The sequence below is a fragment of the Periophthalmus magnuspinnatus genome, chromosome 17 (genome assembly GCF_009829125.3).
Source record: "Periophthalmus magnuspinnatus isolate fPerMag1 chromosome 17, fPerMag1.2.pri, whole genome shotgun sequence".
NCBI lineage: Eukaryota > Metazoa > Chordata > Actinopteri > Gobiiformes > Gobiidae > Periophthalmus > Periophthalmus magnuspinnatus.
Genome location: NC_047142.1, coordinates 16,252,934 through 16,277,152, shown reverse-complemented (window position 1 = coordinate 16,277,152; position 24,219 = coordinate 16,252,934). Strand labels below are relative to the sequence as shown.

The 24,219-nt window shown below is 37.2% G+C and overlaps 1 protein-coding gene across 1 annotated transcript; it reads right to left on the bottom strand.

Moving 5' to 3' along the window:
• Positions 1-273: 273 nt before the first annotated feature.
• twsg1a (twisted gastrulation BMP signaling modulator 1a) lies at positions 274-23,877 on the bottom strand. Its single transcript, XM_033982568.2, has 5 exons — positions 23,750-23,877; positions 19,415-19,562; positions 10,129-10,228; positions 3,639-3,899; positions 274-2,228 (listed from the first exon to the last, which is right to left on the bottom strand). Exons 2-5 carry the CDS (start codon positions 19,535-19,537, stop codon positions 2,047-2,049), a joined length of 666 nt encoding a protein of 221 aa, XP_033838459.1. The 5' UTR covers positions 19,538-19,562; positions 23,750-23,877; the 3' UTR covers positions 274-2,046.
• Positions 23,878-24,219: the final 342 nt, after the last annotated feature.

Genomic DNA, 24,219 nt, shown 5'->3' with positions numbered 1-24,219 from the left:
TTGAATACACACTAAATGATATAATATCATAATGATTTCTTATTTTTAAGTCACAGGAACAAAAACTCTCCCAACTGAGCTACTGCTGCCCGTTACACATGGCTCTGACCTGTGGGGCCCCCCAGGGGTCAACCCCGGGACCCCTTTTGTTCAGTCTCTGTTACAGTAGTCTAACATACATTTGATTTGATTTCAAATTAAATTGTATGTATTGCTTTGACAGTAAATAATATTTAAAATACAGTTTCTTTGTACAAAATAACTTCAACTCACTTACATCTTTAACTGTCTCTAATACCAAACATCTTTTTATTTGGCACAAGAGTTGCATAATAGCCAATCATAAGTGTAAAAATACATTATATTCAACATAAACACATCTAGTAAAAAACACTATTGAAAATATATCTAAAAATATACAGTGGAACAAACAGCAGAGTTACACATTGTGCATAGGGCTTTTATAAGGGAGAGAGAAAGGGATATTTTACAAGAAGGAAGGGGGGGGGGGGGGTCAGACGAGATCATAACTTTTTAGTCTATAATGTTCAATTGAGATTGGGACTTTGGTAATGTGTAGATTTGGTGATTTGTTTGGACAATTTGAGCACTAAAAATCAAAAATGTGTAAGTGACAATAGAAGTTTACAGAACTCATATTTTCAACTTTTCTTGAATACATTTGTTCTAAAGCTCTTCTCTTACAGAGAATATAAGAAAAACACATATTTATGTATATATAACATGTGAGACTATTGTGCGATATTGACAAAAATTTTAAAAGAGATTTAAAAAAATTTCCCAGATACTTGCCATGACATCACACTTGGAGTGTTCGACATATATCTCTATGGCACAATGTTCAGCAGTTACCATGGTGACACAATACACGCTTTAGCAAACACTGTCAAAAAAGGTTTAAGATTTTTTGGAGCCTGTGATTAGTATGAGCGTTCATAGTCATGTTAAAGTGTTTAGTTCCATTTACTCTCAGTGTCACTCTCACTTTTTTGTTGAAAATCAAACTGGTGGCTAATGCTAGCTAGCATGTGGCTGTAACGTTACTTGAGAGGGACTTGTTTAACAGCACAAATCAGCTCACATGTTGTGGTTCCAACTCAGTTCTTTCTGGTCAGATTGTGTTAAAACAAAGGTCAGATTAAAGTCTAACTTGAGTATTAGAGCTTCAAGACAGAGCAGTGTCTCTAGTTAGCACCACACCCCCAGAGAATCTTGATGACATCAGCTGCAAAGTACCATAGTCTGATTGTGTTTTTTGTTTTTTGTTTTTTACACTTCATCAGAATGTAAATGTTTTTGTTGAATGTCAGGTATTGCACAATTGTAAACTTGTGTTTTTCTTTTCTTTTATTTATTTTTATGTGTTTTATTGATTTTATTGATTTTATTTTTTATGTCACTTTGTCTCTGTGCAGCACTTTGGAAACAATTTGTTTATGAAATGTGCTATATAAATAAAGTGGATTGGATTGACTGTTAAAAAAAATCACATTGTAATTATGCATATATTTAAAACAATGTGTTATTATCATCAGCCATACTAGCTTTGATTTTTTTTATATTTATTTGTAAACTAATTCACTTGCACGTTTACCACCAACTTTTTAAAGCCAGTTTTGAATAGATTTTGTAAGGCAGTAAAACACACTTTTTAGATGGAAAGTTCCAATGTTAATGGAATGAAATTGAAAACTGTAAAATTTAAATTAATGATTTAACATTTTGGCAGTGGACAGAACTAATAAGTTTTAATTTAATAATAATTCAAGTTTGCCCATAATGTCACTTACACCTTTCCGATTGTCAGCCATTGTAATAAAAAACAACCTTGTTATCTATACAAATGATTAGGTTTAACATTTGTAGATTTTGGTTTTGTATATTTCTCATCAAAACATTTTACAATCAGTACAGAAATTAGGATTACATCTGAGAGAGTGACATCACCACATTGTAGAAAACCAATCATGTGATCATCTGCTAACTTGTTGTAAAAGTGTTTAAGTCCCGGGCATTTAAAACGGATCAGAAAAGGCAGTTCATGCATTTGACGGCTTTGGAGCCATAGTCCACACACTCAGGTCCGATGCACTGACAGCACGCGTTATGAAACCAGCGATACTTGGATCCTCCCATAGACTCACAGTACTGTTTACACTGATGGATGGAAACGCAGTCGTCAAAGTACACCACAGTACACATGCTCTCTGCAACAAGACCACACAATAGAAACAATAAGGTTAGACAGCAAAGAAGTAATAGGTCTTTTCATTCAGCACTTTTTATCAGCTCAAAATACCGCCTCGCTAGCTGACAAAGTTTATGATCTGACAATAGGCAAAAATTGACACAATATTCGACCTTCTTGAAAGCTGTAGAAGCCTTTTCAGCCGAACATGAACAGTTTGTGATTATATTGCAGTGTACCAATGATTGGCCACTAGTCCAACTCAAGACAGCGCTAAGCTACCAAGACTCTATCCACTGATTTTAATTGATCCATGGGGTGAGGTCACCTAGTTTCCTGCTACAAAACATTCTACCACAACATGTAGCATAGTAGTAAGCACCTTTGCCTCTAGATGTCACCAAAAACACTCTCTCTTTCCCTGTTCCTGGGGGTTAGAGTCCTGGGGGAGTAAAGTACAAACACATGTTTTGAAGTGAGCAGAGAGTGAAGTGAATCACTGCTATTACGAGTCAGGACCCAACAACATGTGACGGAAATACAGACACAACTACTTTTATCACCTTTACCACTTCCTAAAAATGTGCAGTAAAACAGAGGCTCTTAAGTGCTGGTTGGGTTTCATTTGGGTTGCACAATAACAACAGGGTAAAATACTGTCACAAAAAAATCCCTTATATATACACTAAACACGAGATCTTGTCCCATCCCTATTCACTACCAGTCAAACGTTTGGACACAACATTTCATTTTTGTTTCTTCTTTATTTCCATGATTGATTACACTGTAGATTCTCTCTGAAGGCATCAAAACTATTCCAGATTTTTTTAATAGGCACTCTTTGCTTTCTTGACCTTGACAAGGCATAGCTGTGAAGTGAAATCATTTCAGGAGACTTCACCATGAAGCTCATTGAGACAAGGCCAAGGGTTTGCAGCACTCTCGACAAAACAAAGAGTGGCTATTTTGTGGATTTTAATCTAAAATATAAAAAACATTAACTTTTTGTTCACTACATAATTCCTTACCTCTTACATGATTTATCTTACGTTTTCCACCCCGTTTCTTTGTATATTTTATATACAAAAAAGGGGGTGGTGTCTAAACTTTTGACTGGTAGAGTACATTTGTTAATACCAACGTATAGTATTATTTAAATAAGAATACTTGTACGTCATTCACATTATTCAATGTCATGATCATGGCACTTTGAGCACAACAAGAAATAATTGGTAGTTCCAGTAGTTCCATAATTCACTGAGGTTAGACGACACATTCAGATTTTCTATAAAGTTTCCCATATAGAAACTACATATACATTAGGTAAAAATAGGACTACATGAGTTGGGTAGTTATAAACTAGAACAAACCAAAAGGAGGATAAAAATATGAATAAAACTGCCTCTAACTTGAGCAGTAGCAGTTATACCTTGTCCGTCGTAGTTGGCATGGATACTGTTGCCGGGTAGAGAGACGTTTTGGTGCTGGTTCTCGAGCGTCTCCAGGAAGGACACCAGGTTCTCGTGGTGGGACAGTTCTTCTGCCACAGGAAATGACCACACCATCATGTTTATGGGCGTGTCCCCCTCCGTCAGAGCGCGGAAGAGCGAAGGGATGGGCCGGTGCAGTTCTTCCACCGTGCTCTTAGAGGTCGCTGGAGAGTCGCTGTAGTTCTTCGGGTTACACATGCCTAGGACACAAAGAGAAAACAGGAAAACAGGAAAATAAATAAGCCTGTTAATAAGTCCTTGTCTCCATTGAATGTTCCACAGTATGGCATTAAAGATTGTGCTTGTGTCTGCTATAGTTATAATCTATGACACCCAGGGATCATTATGCTATAATTTTAAATCGCAATATTGATCTGAAACAGCATAATACAAGAAACAAGTCTGCTGACTTTTGCGAAAACAAGTCTGCTACTTTTGCGAAAACTGCAATGCCCAATGAGAGCTAATGAATTCTACGAGTATCACCGATTAAAATTTGAGTATAAAGATTATGCAAACATGCATGAATCACCCTAAATGCAACTTGGAGAGGGTAAAGGGAAACAACTATAACATGGTTAAAATCTCTAAAAAGTTGCTATTGCATAATAGGTCCACTTTAAGCTTGTATATCTCCATGGTGACAAGTAAGTGACACAACCAGGCTTAATTAAAGGTAAAATCTGAGGAGAGGTGACATTGATTTTTCAAGGTAGCAATTACATCTCCATGGAGACCAGCAAGTAGTCTATGTCCCACCAGAAAATGCACATACTGCACCTTTAAACTTAAAAATCATGATCTCAATTTTCAATTCAATTGAATTTCTTTTTTAACAAAAAACAAACCAGCTGGTGCTGTCCCATATAATACTCATTAATTGACTATAACTGGATAAAATTTGACCTTCCCTAAACAGTTTATCAGAACTAGTGTAAGACCACATGTTATCATACACAAATACTGTATACTACAATACTACAATATTGTCAACAAAAAAGAGCTATTAAAATTATCATTTAGATATCAAAATTGGTACTGAGTATTGAGTCTATTCTTTAGTATCAATATCAAGTTTAAAATGTTAGTATTGTGACAACACTAAGCAACCTGTCATAATTTTCTTCTTGGTTCGGCCCATATCACCAAAGCTGTTTTCAAATAATGTTACTATGATAGACCTGGTTTAGTAAAACAAACTTCTGTCTGCCGTATCTTATCTGAACCTAAGCACTTTTAACACTGTATTTAATCTTCCTAAAGCAGAAATAATGACTTGACATGAGCCTTACATTCTCTGATAACATCTTGCCAATCCTTTTAGACGAATTAGGGCCAATGGTAGTAGTTACTTATCGAGCAGGGAAGGTTCAAACTGAAGAATCAAGTTACAAAAAGGGGGGGGGGGGGGGGGGGGGGGTAGGAAGTTAAAAATTTGCAGCTGGTCTGAATGAAGGAGTTCATGAGGCCCCTCCCAGGTCTCAGGTCTGGACTCTGGACAGGAGCTCAAAAGGATCCTGTGGTATTTGGGTAAAACAGTGAGGTACTTAGCAGATGGGTTTCAGATGGGGAAGCAGACAGGAGCAGGTATGGGTTATGTGGGTTATATGTGGATTACAGAGCTAAACCTAAAAGGTAGACTGAAGAGTTGTGAAAAGTATCAAAAATCAGATACTAATCAATACTAAAACTAGAATCGAAACTACTCATTTGACCATGTATTGATACTAAAAAAGCCACATACACAGACATGAACCTTTCCTGAACAGCTTTAGAATAATCTTGAGCTGTATCACTACAACTATAAGACCACACAGACTAGTATACAACCATGGACTACTATGGAACATACCCAGACGACTGAGAGAAAGAAAGTACCATACCCTTTGGACTATAAGTCACACTTTTTTTCATAATTTGTCCGGGGGTGCGACTTATATTCAGATGCGATAATTGAAATAATTAATAATTTCACATTTTCGTTATTGTCACACTGACAGCCGTGCGAAGGCGCTCTAGGCTTGTGTACCAGTATGACAGCCACGCAGATGCGGTGCTTCATCTACTTCCAAAGTTGGTGGAGTTGTTCAGAAGCAACACCAAGGATGAAGAATTCAATGGATTTAGCGATTTGGAGTGAGATGAGAGTAAACTTGTTAGCTTGTTTTTATGCTTTCGTTAGGTGATTAACTGTTAATATCTTACATTAACATACCAGACATGTATTCAGTTTGTTGTCTATGTGTCATGCTAGCGTGTTGTACTGCTATTCAGCCAGTTGTTCTCAATTTTATTGTTATTATTATAACTTGCCTTTAAAGATAAAATGTTTGTTTTTGGTCTTGGATTTTGTAAAATAAATTTCCCCAAACATATAGTCCAGTGAGACTTCTGTTCATTTCTTCATTATTACATATTTTTTTGCTGATGCGACTTATACTCCAGAGCAACATAGTCTGGAAAATATGGTACTATAATTTAATGTTGAAAATCACATTCTAGTGTATGAATAAATAATGTTTTTATTATCATCATGGCATTTTTATTATAATAATGGTATTTTTATTATCATTACGGTATTTTTATTATCATTGTGGTATCGCAATCGGTATTGATTAGATTAAAATGCATTTTAGGCATTTTTACACAAGAATATTTTGCAGTCCCTGGGACTTTTATTCTGGCTGCACTAAAATAAATCCCAATAATTGATTCAACAACATTTTCAATCTATATTATTGATTAAATATCATATACAAAACAACATTGATAGTTTGTATGCAAAATAAACAGATATCTTTCAAGTTTAAAATATTCAACTTTGGGCACAAAATATAACTAAAGTCACAATATATTTAACTCTTCGCTAAAGAAATTCCATTTCTGTGCTGTACTAAGGGCACTCACTGCCAGCTCAATCCTTGTTATCTTGGCCTATGTCATCCGAGGTATAATACTCCCTACTATGGAAGCATAGCCAGACTGGACTGTACTAGAGTAGTATTTGGACAACGCTATCACAGTGTTTTGAGGGTTCATCTCTCTGGGTACTGGGTCCTGTCCTGATGGTAACTTCTCCAGCATCATGCCTCTTCTCTTCAACTCTCGAGCTAGTACAAACTATTATTTGTGAAATCTTCACTAATGAATCATTTACCATTAGTGCAAGTGTGAGTTCCATTAAAAGTGTTTATTTAGACAGTTTTAATCTTGTGGTGCTGTGTTCCTCATTGCTGCCCCAAACTAAACATTGTTCAGTCTGAACCTTTCATTGTGCACATCTGGACTGCATTGTGGCTCTCTGCAGCACAAACAATGAGGTGATGTTGTGTAAGACCTGGAAACACATGATATAAAGTATTGTCCCCATAGAGAAATGTGTCTTCAGCATTTGACCCAACTTTTAGTACCACAAATTTGTCAGGAGCAGTGAGTGACCTAGTACAGCTCTTTGGGGCCCATCTTCAGATCTCAACAATTAGTCTATCGTGCAATTTTGAACTTTTTTCCAGTAGTTCACACAGTGTTGTCACGATACTAAAATCTTTACTATGTGTTCTTATATCTGTGTAATCCCTCAGTCGTACAGCTCAAGATCATTCTAAAGCTATTCAGGAAAGGTTCATTTCTGTCTTGTGAATGTGATTTTTTTAGTACTGATACCTGCTCCAATGAATATCTAGTTTCGATACTAGTTTTAGTATCAGTATCTGATCAGATCAGTATCATATACTTTTGACAACCCTTTACTGATGTGCTTGAAAATAAATATATTGTCCATGTTAAGAATTTTAGAGCCAGTTAGTTGGGCCTCGCTGTTCTGTTTTACCATAGTTGTGTGTTGTTTGTGAATGTCACTTAGCAACAAAAGCTTCTCTGATTCTGATTCTCCTCAAATCATAAAATTAAAATGAAGGCTCAAATTATTTTTGTATCTTTTTGATTGTAAAATCAGATTTATTTGTTTATAACTGTATTTCTGTTTGTAGTGTTTTTAATATAATTTTCCTGTTTGCATGTACAGAAAGTCCCACTCTTGTCTCCACATCTGTGCAGCAGCAGTGTTCACCTCAGTGTTTAACTCACACATTTACGTTCCATTGAAAACATCCCAATAAAGACTAGAGCAGGACTAGAGCAGGACTAGAGCAGGACTAGAGCAGGACTAGAGCAGGACTAGAGCAGGACTAGAGCAGGACTAGAGCAGGACTAGAGCAGGACTAGAGCAGGACAAGACCAGGACTAGACCAGGACAAGACCAGGACAAGACCAGGACAAGACCAGGACAAGACCAGGACAAGACCAGGACAAGACCAGGACAAGACCAGGACAAGACCAGGACAAGACCAGGACAAGACCAGGACAAGACCAGGACAAGACCAGGACAAGACCAGGACAAGACCAGGACCTCTCTGGTTTCACAGATCCGGTTGTTTTGGATTTACACCCCAGTGTCAAAGTTCATGTTTAGGTCCTGCTTGTTTCCAGCTAGAGGTATACTAGTCAGAGAATGGACTGAAAAAATAGCCACAAAAGAACACAACATCCCTTTATACACGTCTTTAGTGAGTTACAAATTTGACACATTTTCTTATAACAATATACACCATCATTCTAATTTTGCAAACCTACCGAACAAACACTATCTGGTATTATGGTATTACCATCTGGTATTAATTAACCCACTTTAAAATGTACCTGGTGCACTATGTAAATTTTGTAGATCTGTGGGTCCTTTATCTGCTTTTCTCCATAGAGATGTTATTGGTTTACCTAGAATGTTCCACAGTATTTAACTTATCTAGGTGACACCCCAAGGACTAGTGTTGTCACGATACTAAAATAGCAAATTTGATTTTGCTAATACAGAATTAACTTAATACTCAATATAGATTCTGATATATATCTGTGTAATCCAGTCTATGTGGTTTTATACTTGTTCTGTTACAGCTCAAGATCATTCTACAGCTATTCAGGAAAGGTTCATTTCTGTGAATGTCACATTTTTCGTATTGATACCTGCTCAAATGAGCATCTAGTTTCTATATTAGTTTTAATAACTATTAGTATCTGATTTTCAATACTTTTGACAACCCTACCCAGGACAAAATTATAGGCCAGAGTTGTGGAGAGGGAACCCCGCTCAGAGTTAGAATGCATGTTACTCAAGACACTTTTGATCAGTAGAAACAACTATATAGTCAATTATAACAACTATAATTGAATAAATGTCATTCAATGCTATACAGTGGAACATTCCGGGCAAAGCAAGTGACAGACCCTACACAGTTACACAGTGCATGTTTTAAGTGAAAAGGTACAGTCTTTTGGAGATTTTGAGAACCAAAGAATGAGTCAATTGTGAGTTATCGAAGAGAAGATTTAAAGAAGAATGCTGTTACCAAACCCGGTAAGACAATCTGTGGCTGCTGTTTCAAACTTTATTAGAAGAAACCTCCCTCAATTTTTACTTTTTAATTTCCACTTGTGCAAATCTGCCCCTCATTTTTAAATAATAGAAGGGAATGTTTAAAAGTATAGATCAGACGTAACAAATCTCCCACATACCCCATCAAAAGCGACTGAGGAGTTTCCCTAACACTACCCCTGTGCCTGTGGTGTAACTTATCTTCATAGTTGTGAGTGCACTTCCCTGTGTCGTTTAAACAGCGGAGGTTAAAAGCTCCTCTGCTCTGATGGACCTCTGTGTCTGTGTCATGTCTCTCACACTCATGTATCAGACAAACACACTACATTAGACTGCATTAGGCCACAATGAGGTTATTAACAAATGAGAGCTTCAAAAATGAGAGCTATTTTGACCATGACCAAGCAACAGGGAAATCCTTAAATTTCGTTTTCACTTATGTGAAAAGAATAACACTTAACCTTACTTATTGTGGAGAAAGACTGAACTGAAACATTTATATATGTTTTTTGTTTTTACCATTATGTTGAGACAGTTATGATTATTGATTAAAAGGTGCACTAGTGTGTCATTTTTCTGCTCATGGGGCCAACAGTTGCCTTGTTTCCATGGAGAGTGCTTTGCCTGAATCGATACTTTGCAGCTGATGTCATCAACATTCCTTGATGTTGTGATGCTACCTGAAGGCACTGCTCTGTCTGAAGCTCTGTCACTCAAGTTAGACTTAACACTAAGCTTTGTTTTAACACAATCTGTCCATATTGACCTTATTCCTCCCCACCCATTTATGGCTCTAAATGCTACTAAACTGTCACTGTTTTGCTAATGTGTGCATTGTGTCACCATGGTAACTGCTGAACATTCCATCATAGACATATATGTATTGTGAGATCTAGACACTACATGCATACATCGAATCATTTTGAGGACATAATTCACAATCAAAACAACTTAGTTACAACATTAATTAAAAAATGTTAGATATTAGATTAGAGACTCACCCACGCAGTCGCAGCACTCCTCCCACAGGTGTCCCAAACACAACATACACTCTTTACAACAGGAGCAATTTCCATCTGACGGACGGCACTGGCACAGCTCCTGAAACAAAGCACACCAATCAAGAGACAATAATGCAGATTTATTGACCTGGTTTATGGTTCATATATTCTATAATTACTGGGCCTATAAACATTAAATAAAAACTGGCACAAAGGCTTCAACGTCCTCTCTGTCACAAAAAAACCCCCAAAAAACCAAAGGTGAAGTTATTTTCTCACAATACCTTCAGAAAATGGTGCCATTATTCAAACCAAAAGATGTAATTGTTGGCAGTTGATAGGACTTTAAACCATAAGATTAAGATTTTGATTTTAAATTTCATAAAGTTGATCTGTGTCAAACATGAGGTAAGCATATTCAAATCAAATATAAATAAAAACAATTCTTAGTTACAGAAAGATGTATTTATGTTTTCGTCTTTTGGTTCTCAGGACAATGATCCACTCAGAAAACAAAATGAGCCTCTCATTTGTGTTGCCAGTTTCATGCTGAAATCCACTTGGTTTAAAACTAAAATACCTCTCTCTGATCTGAATGGTCACTCACTCCGGCACCCAATCATTAGTCAGTGCTAGTGCATGGCCTGTCCATATACTGAGTAGAGATAGACTGATTGGCACTTCTTAGTGAATCGGCCTTAAATCTTCAGCTCAGCTTTATATATATATATATATATATATATATATATATATATAAACTTAAATGCAAAAAGATAACTGCTCAAAACGTGACAACACTGCTCTATTGTTTATGGTAAAAGGGGACTGTAGGCGAGTTTGTCGTAAATTCCAATGAGATAATTTGGTGAAAATCATCAAAACTGACCCTACATATTGGATGAAAAATATTGACAGAGCTTATCAGCCATCAGTTTCTCCATAATCTAAACAATCGGTATTGGCCATGAAAAACCCATATCGGTCGATCCCTAAAACTGAGAATAAGAAAAACTTGCATATGTCCTCAGTCTACAGGTTAAGGCACTGGCAAAGCAATACCTTTTTTAAAACTGTAAGAGTGCAGGTTACGTACTGTTTAATATGAGGAACTTGTGGAGCCAGGCTCAAACAAATAATGGTAAGGTCCTGCATTTGTGGATCAAAAAATTAGATATTTCTTTCAAAAACAGTGTGCCTCCCATAGTTATATAGGCCCCTGCCCTCCTTCTTACATTATGACAATCAAAATCTATGTGTAAATGCAACCTATTGGCAATATGTATGATTTAAACAAAGTATTACAAATGTAGTGTATAGGATTTGAAGTGTGGATCAAAACATTTCCCTGAGGACTTGACAGAGCCTCCTCAAAGAGAGTCCAGACTTGATAAACAGACCACAGCCGTCTCCTGCCAATGAAAACAAGAGGAACTGACTTTAAGGGTCTAACTTTAGCCTGCTATGGTTTACTCTGGAGCTGAAACACAGGCATGGAAAATAGAGAGACTCTACTTCACAATCCTGAACTCAAGGGGCAATGGACTAAATTAAACATGTCTAAACAAAGCTTTCTTATATTGTCATTCTTATCTGTCATTCATTATGCAGTCAGCACCGTTAGAGTGGAAATTACACTTCTGTGGGATACTTATATATATATATTTTTCCCTCTCAACTGCAGTTTTCTCTTTAAGTTAATTTTATCTTTTTAAAAAGTATACAAAGGTTTTTCAATATTACATTACCACACTTACACAATACAGATGTTTTATTGTTACAGATTAAAACCAAAAATAGTCAAATTTGATAAATGGCACAGCCCTATAAAAAAGGTTACTCTTTTACACATAAATTATTATTGGGATATCTGGATTGACAGCATCAAGTGGAACTAAACAATAAATCCAATTTTTTCGATACCTAACTGTATAAATGGTGTTTTAATATCATTATCTACTGTTCCTAGTCCTTGGTGGCAACTTTAGTGCAAATTAGGTACATTTTCAGCTTTGTGATAAAAAGTCTGCTGCCTTCAGTGGCTTCTGCATTTCAGGTAGTTCATGACATCACAAAGCCCTGATTGCAGTCAGGTGTTTCTGATTACAAACACCTGGCTGCAGGGGCGGAGTTTGAAGTGTGGATACCTGTTACACTAATCACACTGTTCCTTACACTCCCAGATCCTGTCCCTCCTCCTCTCTCACTCTCCCCTTTACTCCTCCAGGCACTGCCCAATTTAACAGCACTATTTGAAGTGTGGTTGTAGGCAGAGTTTATGTATTTAGTCCAACTTTAATATAATGTACACGTATGAAAACAAGCAATTTGTCACAGATTTCTAGGCATCCTAAACACCACAGTGTAAATGAGGCAAAAAAACAATAGCTGCTTGCAACAAAGTTAGTGTACTTTAAGCACTGAAACGATAAGTGAGAGACGTAATGACTCTGGTAAAGGTGCATAAACTTGAAAATCATAGACAAGCACTTTCTGGATTAGTACTAATGACACCACAAGGCGTCATTAGTCTTGAGCTCAGAGGAGGGAAACAGCCTAAATATGCAGATTACAAACACAGAATGCGGTCTTATCCTGCATAAAAAACTGCTAACCCTGTAGTTTAGATCTGTACAAACAAGTTCTGAAACATGATTCTTGTATTAGTTAGTTCATATTTCAGTCTTTTTGTCAATTCTTCTATCTGTTTAAAATGTGAACTTTGAACAGAATCCTATTATTAAAACTTAAATTGCAAAACACAATTGAAAAGCTTGTCAGAAAAATCGCAATTATAAATGTTTCCCAAATTCAGTTCATCCTTCTACAACTGCCAACTTCCCATTCAATTCCTGATATTCTTGATGCATTTTGGGCAAAGGAGAGTTATTGTACAAAGAAGTGGGTGTGATGGAGGAATAGAGAGAGAGAACATTCCTCACGTGGAGGTCAGACTGAAGTGAACCCAGCAACAGGACGCTGCACCTGACCAGACAAGATGGACACCCCCCCCTCCCCCTCTACACTTTCTCTGTGTGCCGTTTAACCTTCAGAAAACTTGTTCATTTTAATTTACATTATATATAAGATATTATAAAGGTACCATTTACAATTAGACTGGCCAACCTGCCCATGATGTAATCTCACTTAACAGTAATGTAGATAACATCTAATGGTGTCTGACAGTGTGTTAGCTTTGGCCTCACAGAAAAAGAGGAGAGAGCACAGCCTGAACAAAGGCCAGGTGAGAGGTGGGACCAGGTGAAGGGAGGGGGGAATAGGTTTCACATATAAAATAAAAAATAAACTTGCAGATGGTAGCTTTAAAAAGGTACAGTATGCAACTTTCTGGAGACGGGATGTCACCCACATGATTCCATGGAGATGGATAAGTTTTACGCCATACTTTAGGTGTAATCCCTCAGCCGTCCAGGTCCGATACTGTGGAATTTTATAGACAAAGGAACATTTCCATGGAAACAAGCAGGAGGCGGCCCTCCTCCTAGTCAAATAGTCAGGTTTGTGGAGATGCAAGCCTGCTCACAGTAAGGACGCATGTTTTTGAGTACAATAAACACAACCAAAATGGATACTTTTCTTGCAGTCGTTGGCTAAAAAGTTACATACTGTGGCTATAAAATGTGAGTTTAACAGAGTTTAAAATCTGCAGCAAGAAATGTCAATTTTGTCAACCATGTCTTACTAGTAATTGATTATATTTTGTCAAAAGTAACAGAAGTAAATTAAAGAAAATTATTACAAAGGTTTGAAGATTTGCATGAACTAATAAAAAAAACTAAAAGGAAAAGCAGGGACAAAAAAGTGAAACTGCTTTTTAGTAAAAAACAAAACAAAAAACAAAATCACACTGAAACTATATAGAGTCTACAACAGTAGTTTTCAAGTTAACAGTTAGCTTTTACCTTTAGTTCAATAAAGATTGTCTATTCTAGGGCTGAAATTGTCCAAATTATTCTAGTGAAGGTGTATGGCCTTCCTGTATTATCACATGACACCACAAAGTTAAACAAAGTGTTTTCTATTTGAGAGAAGAACTCAGCCTAAATATGAACATTTATAATCACACCTGCTTTGAAGGTTTTAAATCAGGAGTCTTCATTATGTCGATCGCGATCTACCAGTCAATCGCGAAGGCATTTTGGGTAGATCACGTCCCGTCATCCATCCAGTCACATGACTAATATACAGGACAACAGTCAGATTACACCTGACCCTAGGTCACATCATGGGCGCTGCACACGCATAAACAAGCGCGAGTTAGTTTAACCCTATAGCGTCGGATCCTATCGTGGCAGATAGAGCGCGGTTGCAGACTTTCCAGCAGCGTAACTCCGCGCCCAGTCGTGCTCTCATGTAAATTCAAACGCCGTCTCAAAGCAGAGACATGGGGCTATCTAAATATTTTACCATCATTACGGTAATCTGCCTCTGTTGTCCCTCGAAGGCGACGAATGAGAGCGCGGGGGCTGCGGGGATTTTCCCAGTCATTTATTCGATTCGTAAAAGAAAAAATACGGATGGATGTGTAAAATAGAAGTAGTTGTGTGAAAAAATGCAGTAAATTCTGATACTTCATTTAACATGATTTTTATGGCTATAAAAAAAGACAAAACCGTAATCAACATGATTAGCTCTGTTATCGCTTTCAAATGAAAAATGCAATTTTACTCCTGGCTGGCTGTCAGAAGCTACTGCCCGAACTATGCATCCCTCACTGATTCCATTCAGTGCATGTCAGAGCAGTAATCATCATTCCATGTAATTATGAACATGTAAGAAGTTCAATTGTGTTGTGCAGTATTATCTCATGACGTTGTGCAAGGTACATCAAAATGCACTGTACATCTAAGAATTCATAATACATTTACAAATATATGTTTAACATTTTTGTATTAGGTGGTAGATCTTTCAGACACGATCATTTAAAAAGCAGCTCACATACTGAAAAAGTCTGAGCACCTCTGTTTTAAATGGATCCATGTAGTTGTTTGTTTTGTCTGTTCTGTACTTTAACAGGGCCCTCATGAAAAAGAGTCTTGTACTCTCATTGGGCTCTCCCTGTAAAAATAAAGATAAATAATACAATTATAAAATAATACCAATGAAGGGTTTGTGTGAATGAAACAAAACACAACTCTGGGTATGTTTTTGATGAGGAAATATTATAATATAGATCAGTAAATAGCAGAATATGGGCCCTTTACCCATGGGATATTTAGTAGAAAACTTTGTAATCCTTTATAAATTATAGGTCTTGTGTATATTCAATATTTCGTAGAACAATGCATGTACTTGATCACAAAATAATCCTCCAAACTTTTTAACATTAACTTAACATTTAATTGAAACTGCCTCACAAACTATTCCAGCCACGCTCTTACAGATTTAGCTTGTGAGTCAGCAGTGCCAGTATATAAAGCTGGATGGTAATTTTCCCATAGTGTGGAGTCAGAGCTCAGTTTAATAGTACGTTTTGGGTCATAATTATTCCGAGTTTGAGGCAAGCCCTTGAATGCAGCGGTGATTTAGTGACTGTGTGGTTTGTAGAAGCCTCTATGGTGACTCATGGTCTTTTATCATCACAGAGTTTACATGTGAAAGAGAAGAGAGGAGACAGGAGAAGGTGCGTGTCATAATACAGTCATAACAAGTACGGCGGCAATTTTGGGGAAAAAAACTCAATAAGATTTTTCAGAAAATTATTGCGGTTGTGAAAATATTTGCAATTTCAATCTGAACAATAGGATTCAAAGCTCACATTTTCTTCCACCTTTAACTTTCTATAACTTTAGTCTTGCCTAAACAGCCACACCCTTTTAACCACAGCATAATTTAACCTGTGAATGTCCTTTCACTAGTGACTGTACCACCCTCCCTCTCCCCAGATGCTTCCTCCTGTTACTGACCTCGGGGCTTTGGGTGAACAGACAAACGACTGCAGACAGGAGCAAAGGGTTGTAAATCTGTTAAAGGTACACTATGTAACTTTCCTGCCTGTCTCTATGGAGATGTCTTTGTTTTGCCCCGAGTTCTGCAGTATGACATTAAACTTATCCATCTCCATGAAGAGTAACAGGTGACACTACCAGGATAAGTTACAAGTCACATCAGTGGGGAGGCAAGCTAACTTACTGTGATAATGCATACTTTTCAAGGCATTTTTTGTAATAAAAACCTTGTAACTGAATACAAAATAGATATGTCCTATATTACAAAATGGACTCATGTTGGAATGTTGTAACCACTTCAGAAACATACCTGAAGTTGTGTTTTGTTTAATTCACACATGTTTGAGTAATGCTGAATTATTAGCCTCAAGCTCAAAATGTTCAACTTTGTGACGTCATGTAGTGGTAATTTTCAAGTTCACAGCAACCTTTTACCTTTTGTTCAATAGAGACTGGCAATTCAAGGGCTGAAATTATTCAAATGATTCTAGTGAAGGTTTATGGAGTTTAAAAACCCAGTGGAGCACAAGGTGGAACCCAATAACTCCATGGAGATAGGTGCAAGATTCCCAGGTTAAGACTAGATATGTGTCAGTATTTGACACTAGAATGTTATGTCACATGAACCAATACTATTCAGTACTTCAGTTTTTCCAGTCTACAGCACATGCTCTGATGTTTTGGACCCTGACAGCTCACAGGTTTGGGTGGAGAAGGTCAGACACTTTTACAGAAGAGAGAGGGAGAGGAACTAAGGAATGGTCACTATCGGAAGGCTTCAATTGTACCAGTGTTAAATACAAATTATATCTTTGTCACATCCAAAGGTTATAACTGGGGCTGAGCAATATTAGAAAAATAAATCCATTTGTAATTTTATGATTGTGATGTGAATTAGAGTCGATCAGCAAGTTCTGTTTTAATAATAGGATTCTGTTCAAAGCTTAAACTTTAAACATGTCCAGAAGAATTGGCAAAAGAACTGAAATATGAACTGACAAACTAATACAAGAATCACATTTCAGAACATGTTTGTACAGATCTAAACTACAGGGTTACCAGTTTTTATGAAGAACAAGACATGTCATTTTTGCTTCATTTCATAAACAACAAAATATCCTGTCCAGGCTTAGTCCAGGTTTCGTCTCGGTTTTGTCCCGGTCTAGGTCTAAACAAGGTTAGAATTTTTTTTTTTAAGCAGAATAAGACAGGATATTTTCTTGTTTATGGCACTTTAAAAAAATTGCAGTCTTTTCAATTTGCCTGTTGCATCCATTCAAATTGCGATTAATCTTGCAACCCTCATTACAACATGAACACAATTTCTACCTAAGAATTATGTTGTACAGTCTGAACCACACGTCAATCTGCCTTAAAGTCAGCAGTAGGTTAACAGCTGAGGCGCAGACAGGAGCAGACGCATAAATGTATTTTTTCCACTAAAAACACAGGTACTGCCCTTTTCCCATCAGCCACTGCAGACTTAAGGAAAATATGACAAGAGGAAGTGATGCGAGAAAGTCAACAAATGTTAAATGTAGCAGCTCCAGAAGCAAAAGTTTTCACCAGAATCAGGTCCATACAAAACAACAGGACTGTGGAATATCAAACAAGAATGAAACTAATAACCAGTGAAAGAAAATGGATGCAATAATGGAAAATGTATTCAGTTACATAAAAGTCCTTCTTTTAGTCAGGTTTGATCCAGTTAATTTAAGGTTTAGTCCGGGTTTTTGTCCGAGGTTTTGTCCAGGTATTGGCTGATTTAGCCTGTGTAAAATCCAGGTTTAGTCCAGGTTTAAACCAGGTTTTGTCTAACCAATGTCTAGTACATAGAACACCTGTTTTTGTCTTGGTTTACCACTAGTTAAACAATGGGTTAGTCCTGGTTTAACTTTGATTTATTTGGTCCAGTTTTAGCTCTTGTCATTATTCCGGGTTAAATCCAGGGTTAGTCCTGGTTTAGTCCAAATTCTGTCCAAGTTTAGTCCGAGTTAAATCCAGGTTTAATTTTGTCCTGGTCCAGACACAAGTCTTTTGGTTCTTTGTTTAGCACGAGAGCTGGGTTAGCCCTGGTTTATCCTTAGTCCCGTTTCAGTGATTTTTGGCTTGAGTCCAGCTTTTCCCTGGTTGAGACCTTGTTGTTAGTCCTGGTTTAGTCCTGGATAAGACTTGGTACAGTCCCAGAGCAGCACCTAAGCACATGTCCGATGTTATCATGAAGAGTCAACATTTTTCAGATTTTTGTTCTCAAATCCTTATTTTTCTATCAACACGTCGACACAATTTACCAGAACACTAATGCAACAAATGACAAGAGGATTTCAGAAATATGCAGACGAAACTTTGACTGTCTCCAAAGCTCAACAAAGACATTAGATTAAAATGATGAAATATTTCAGTTTAAATTTTGGAGTAGCCTCTCCAAAGGTTATTATTTGAGGATATTATCTTATTTAATAGATGAATATAACGTGTTTAATGAGTGAAAAATTTAGATTTGTAGATTTTACTTGCTGAACAGACATGTCGGCCTTCAAAAATGTTGCACTGTATTAAAGCCATAGTAAAGCCAATAAAGCCATTTACATTATGTTTTTTAGTGTATTTTTTATTATGGATGGTTTTATTACACTCACATGTTGTTCCTTTGGCTATAATATTCCAAAGTATGGCATGAAACACATCTATCTCCATGGGGTATGATCAAAAGTATGGTTTTAACTTGCCGTTTCTATGGAATCATGCAGGTGATATGCCATCTTTAGAAAGTTACATACTATCACTTTAATTACACAATTTACCACAAATTATACTTTTGGTGAAGCTCTAAATCTGCAGTAGTTTTCCTATTCACTGTAATAGAGAAGCAAAGTAAAAGAAATGTCTATTAAAAATTATAGCTTAATCAAATGTATAATAGTTTTATGGTCATTCACTTTTGGCTCCAATCGCCTTCATTCCACAGCTTTAAACATTGTGGTGAATTAGTATTTTAAAGTATTTATTGCTGGGTTTCAGAGGACATCACAAAATTCTATAGGCTAGTGATGTTTAATAGAGATGGGGACACCTTAAAATGCAGATTTAGGTTCTTGGGTCTAGTCAAAAATAGAAATCAGGTTCAATATTTGTGAATTTACCTTTTGGATATTTCATGTATTTCATGTTCAAAGTACAATGTAAGAGGGAAATCTGACTCTTGCCCCCATCTGAGAGTATGACATAATCACATTTTACAGTCTGAAAAGCACCATTTTCACTACACTAGTCCTGTAATAGTGATCAGATCAATGCTTGATATTTAAAGCGCTGCTTACCTGTATGAGGCACTTGCTGACGTCACTTGCGCACAGAGCCTTGTTACAGCCGTAAGTCAGACGGAACCCGGAGAGGAAGAGGAGGAGGAGGGCAGCGGAGAGCGGGACTAAGACCTGACGCATCCTGGACCTCTGCACCACAGGACTACTGAAGTCACAAACAAAAAAACAGAACATAAAAATACTAAATAACTAAATCGATAATTAAGAAAAGTATAAGTTGTTTTAAATGAAAATTAGATACTAAAAGTATCGATACAGAAAAAATAAACTTAAATGAAAAATTTAATTAAAAAAACAACACATAACTGGATAAAATTTGACTTTTCTTGAACAGTTTTATCAGAACTAGTGTAAGATCACATGGTACCATAAACAAATACTATTATTTAGTAGTAAAAATGACAATATTGTCTAAACACTTATTTTAAATTATCCTTTGGGTATCAAAATCGGGTCTATTCTTTAGTATTGAAACAGAGTTTGAAGTAACACTAATGTAGACATCATTGCTTTGCATTGTATGTTCCACAGTATTAAAGATACCACCCAGGCCAAGTAACAGGTCGGATCTGAGAGTGCATGTTTTTCAATAAGAACACCTGGCATTGAATAAATGCAAGTTTATTGGCTAAATGTCATACAGTGAAACACTCCAAGCAATAACATTTCCATGACACAAGATGGTGGACATTCTACCAGTGGATCTTCAATAGAGCTGACCCATTTTGGACATAAAGAATATATAATTGCAATGTTTCTGACAAATATTCAATTGTTATTATACTGGCACTTTTTAAACAAATTTGAGAGAAAATCGACCTTTTGGCGCGTTCTACGATGGTATAAAAATGTTCCCTCATCAAAAACATGCCTGATGTGGATTTAGGCGTCATCCATGCTTTTTTTTTTTGTTTAATCAAATTACCTCTGTGTTGGAGAAAATGTGTCACTATGGGGCAAAGAGGAATTCACTCGCGTGTATGTGTCTTTTATGCACTTGCACATGGCACGAACCTCCACAGGGCTCCAGCAGCGCAACAGCTCTAGACAGACAGTGGCCCATGTGGCAGTGCTGGGTTGTGTGCGGTATCAGGTAATGAAAGTACGTCAACTAAAAGAGCTGTCCACTTATACAATCACATCTAATGATTGTGGAACTATTGGACCCGCAGAGCCTCTTGCTTGGCTACATGCAAAGGGATCTGAAGTCCGACTGATACAGTGGGCAGTGGCACAGTGGCACATGAGTAAAATCTGAGGAAAGGAAGGCTATTGCTGCTCTAGAGAAGGACCACAGCATCAGCATTTTGCCAGCTGACAGGTGCACTGTGATCCTGAATGCAGCTGAGTGAGCAGGCTGTTCACCTTAGCTTAGCATAGAGACACGACAACCAACAAATTACTGAAATGAAACCCTACCAGTGGGTACACGAAGAAGATCATAGACTGCTTCTCCTTCCTGGAGAAGGAAGAAGTCATGTATTATTTATTTTATTTATTTATTTATTTGAAGGACAGTGTGCAGATGCATTAAAAAGATGGCTGCACCAGATTTAGCAAAATGCTAATTTCCATCTGTAGTCCTTTGTCACAAACATTAAAAAACTATTTACATATGAAAAGTGCAATACAAAAGATAATGTACAAATGTGCAAAATTTGATGTTTGATAAACAGCTGCATTACAGACTCTATCCTAGTGACTCCATTCCTTGTATCTATGGCATTGTAAAAATCCACAAAGAGGGGAGTACCCCTCAGACCCATTGTATGTAGCACTGACTTCATCAAATACAATACAAGACTAATACAAGACTATCCTAGCTCCTCTAGTTGGCAACACGGAGAACCATATTGAGAACACAGCAGAATTTCTTTGCAATGTCAAGCTTCTGTAATTTGACCCGGATGAAAAAATGGTTTCCTTTGATGTGACCTCTCTTTTCACTTGTATCCCCACTTCAGTAGTGGTGGAGGCAGCAAAGAGCAGACTACTGCAAGATACTAAGCTAAAATAGAGAACCAAACCCTCACCGACCTGACTAAATCTGTCAACCGCTGGAAAATAGTTTAAATACCACAAATTTCAGTTTAGAGGAAACTTCTTCTAGAGGCAAATCCACAGCTGTGCCATGGGCTCACCGGTCTCTCCTATTATTGTTAACTGATATATGGAGCAATTTGAACAGAATGCATTGGCCTCGTGTCCAGGTACTCCACCCAGTGGTATCAATACGTGGATGACAACTGGACTAAAATCAAAAAAAGATCTGGAACCCTTTACTGCAAAAGTGAAAGTGAAAGAAGAAGATTACATGCAGAAAGCCCTCTTGGCTTGTGGATATCCAAAATGGGCCATCAGTAGATCTACGAAAGCTAGAAAACATGACAACAGAATCTGAACCTAGAAAGAAATGTGTAACCATTCCTTACACAGCGTCTGTGGTAGTAGTAGTAGTAGTAGTAGTAGTAGTAGTAGTAGTAGAAGAGGATTTTCAGATGGCATGAAATTCCAGTCTATTTCAAACCTACAAACACTTCAAGACAGAAACTGGTTCACCCAAAGGGCAAAACCCTGAGCCACAAAACAAAGCAATGTGATCTACTCCATTCAGTGTATTGAAGCAGTGAGTGTGAGTGAGTGTTATATAGGAGAAACTAAACAACCACTCCACAACAGAATGTACCATGAGACCACGTCCACGTCACGAGAGCTCCTCTGAACCCCAGTCTGCTGTCCATCTCCATCTCAAAGCCACTAACCACTCCTTTGAAGATAGTGAGATACATGTCTTAGCCAAAAAAAAAAAAAAAAAAAGAAATGGTTTGAGAGGGGAGTTAAAGAGGTAATTTTTGTTAAGAAAGACATCTTTGAACAGGAATGGGCGATCTCCTATTTATAACTCCATCCTCAGACCTAAATCGAAACACGTAAAACAGTAGGGACAGCCAGTATGCTAACAGGTGTGAGAGCATCCATTAGGGGCCTGAATGATTGTGCTGAATATGACTCAGGCAAAGTTCACACTTAGTTTGTAGTTCAATAGACCGAGCCAACAAACATAAAGTTTAAACAACAGGTGTGTTATTTTCAGTGTAATTACCCCTTCAGATAGATATAAGGCAGTGTCCACCAGTAATCTGACAACACCTGAAGAAGCATCTTGGATGAGCAGCAAAATGTCTTTACTTCTGTCAACTTTTGTCCATTTGACAGATTTGAATTTTTCTTTTGCTATATCCTAATATTGAAGGTTTATTAAATATGAAAAAATTACATGTCAGGTGTACCAACAGAGTAAGCTTTTGAAGACATTGTACTTGTCAGAGTACTTTTCTAGCACCATACTTTTACCCCGACTTGAGCAATATTTTTAATGAAGAAACAGTACTCTTACAAGTTTTTGTTACTCTTCCCACTGTGAGTAAGTCTAACCTTTATGTTATGACAATATGAAATGATTTGAACATTTGTGTTTCTTGCACTGCTCCTTAAGATATGATTTTTGTGTGTGTGTGTGTGTGTGTGTATTTCTGTGTGCCGTATTTCATGTTCTGTCCTTCTAATTAAATTTACTTAAAATTATAAATCAGATGTTACGTCCTGACAGTTACTCTTTACGTCCCATATATACTTACAGTTTTCCCCAATGCCTTTTTTTACTCTTACTTGAGTAATTTCTTCAACCACTACATTGTATTTTACTTCAGTAATATTATTTTGAAGTAACATGACTTAGCAGCACAATTTTTGGCTACTCTACTCACCTGTGTGTGTCAACCACTTAAGTCCATTATATGAACCTTAATGCAACATATTCAATATTGCGTAAAACTGTGGAAATTCACCTCATTGATCTCATGGGTAGTTTTCCCCAGTTACACTTACACGTTAATGATGCTTAAAGTCCAGTTTGGATCACTTCAAGTAAAAGTAACGGAGATTATATCAGAGGACTTGACTGGCACAAGCCTTAACATGTAAACAGCACTTTTCCGAAAGGCGTCACGTTTCATTCAATGCCAAGTCGTTGTGCCCTAACATCGCTCACATCTGTACACATCAGGATTTACAAAAGTGCTTTTTAAACCATTTCTGTGCGTAATTCCCGTAAAAAGCCTATACGACGCTTTGTCTTAGTGAGTTACGTTGTTTAACTTTCTTTTTTTCCTTCTCCAACCACAAAAAACGTGAAGAGAGAACACTCGCTTTCAAACTCCAGAACGCGTTTTCTTTCACCTTTGCGTGTTTTAAGCCAGCGCCAAACTTCACTCCTGCGCGTAAAGAGATCAAAACCGATGCATCTGTGCGTAAAAGTGTTCTAAGACTTACCAGTGCGCTCGGTAAAAGTGTAATTCCTTTCTTTTGGCCGCGGATGAGCCTTGTTTTGTCCTTGGAGATCTCCAGGATGGTTGAGTGTTGAGAGCGAGGCGGCTGCTGTGGCCAGAGGGCGTCGTTGTCCGCACAAAGCAGCAGGAGCACGGGCGCCTTAAAGAGATAGGCCCGGTATTTGTCCAAAGAAAGGTGCATCTACTCATCTGGTTTTACTCAATTACATTTACTTGAGTAACTTTTTAAAGAAACTGTACTTTTCAGAGTAAACAGTAATACTAATATCTTTATTGAAGTAACTCCTCTTACCTGAGTGAAGGCTTTGGTTCCTCTTTCCACTGTGAGTAATTCTACAAGTGACAAAAGCTTTATGTTGACAGTATTAAATGATTTAAACATTTGTGCATTATTTAATCGTTTGTCCATATAATTAGGCTGTATTAACTTCAAATAATTAGTCAAATGATTCG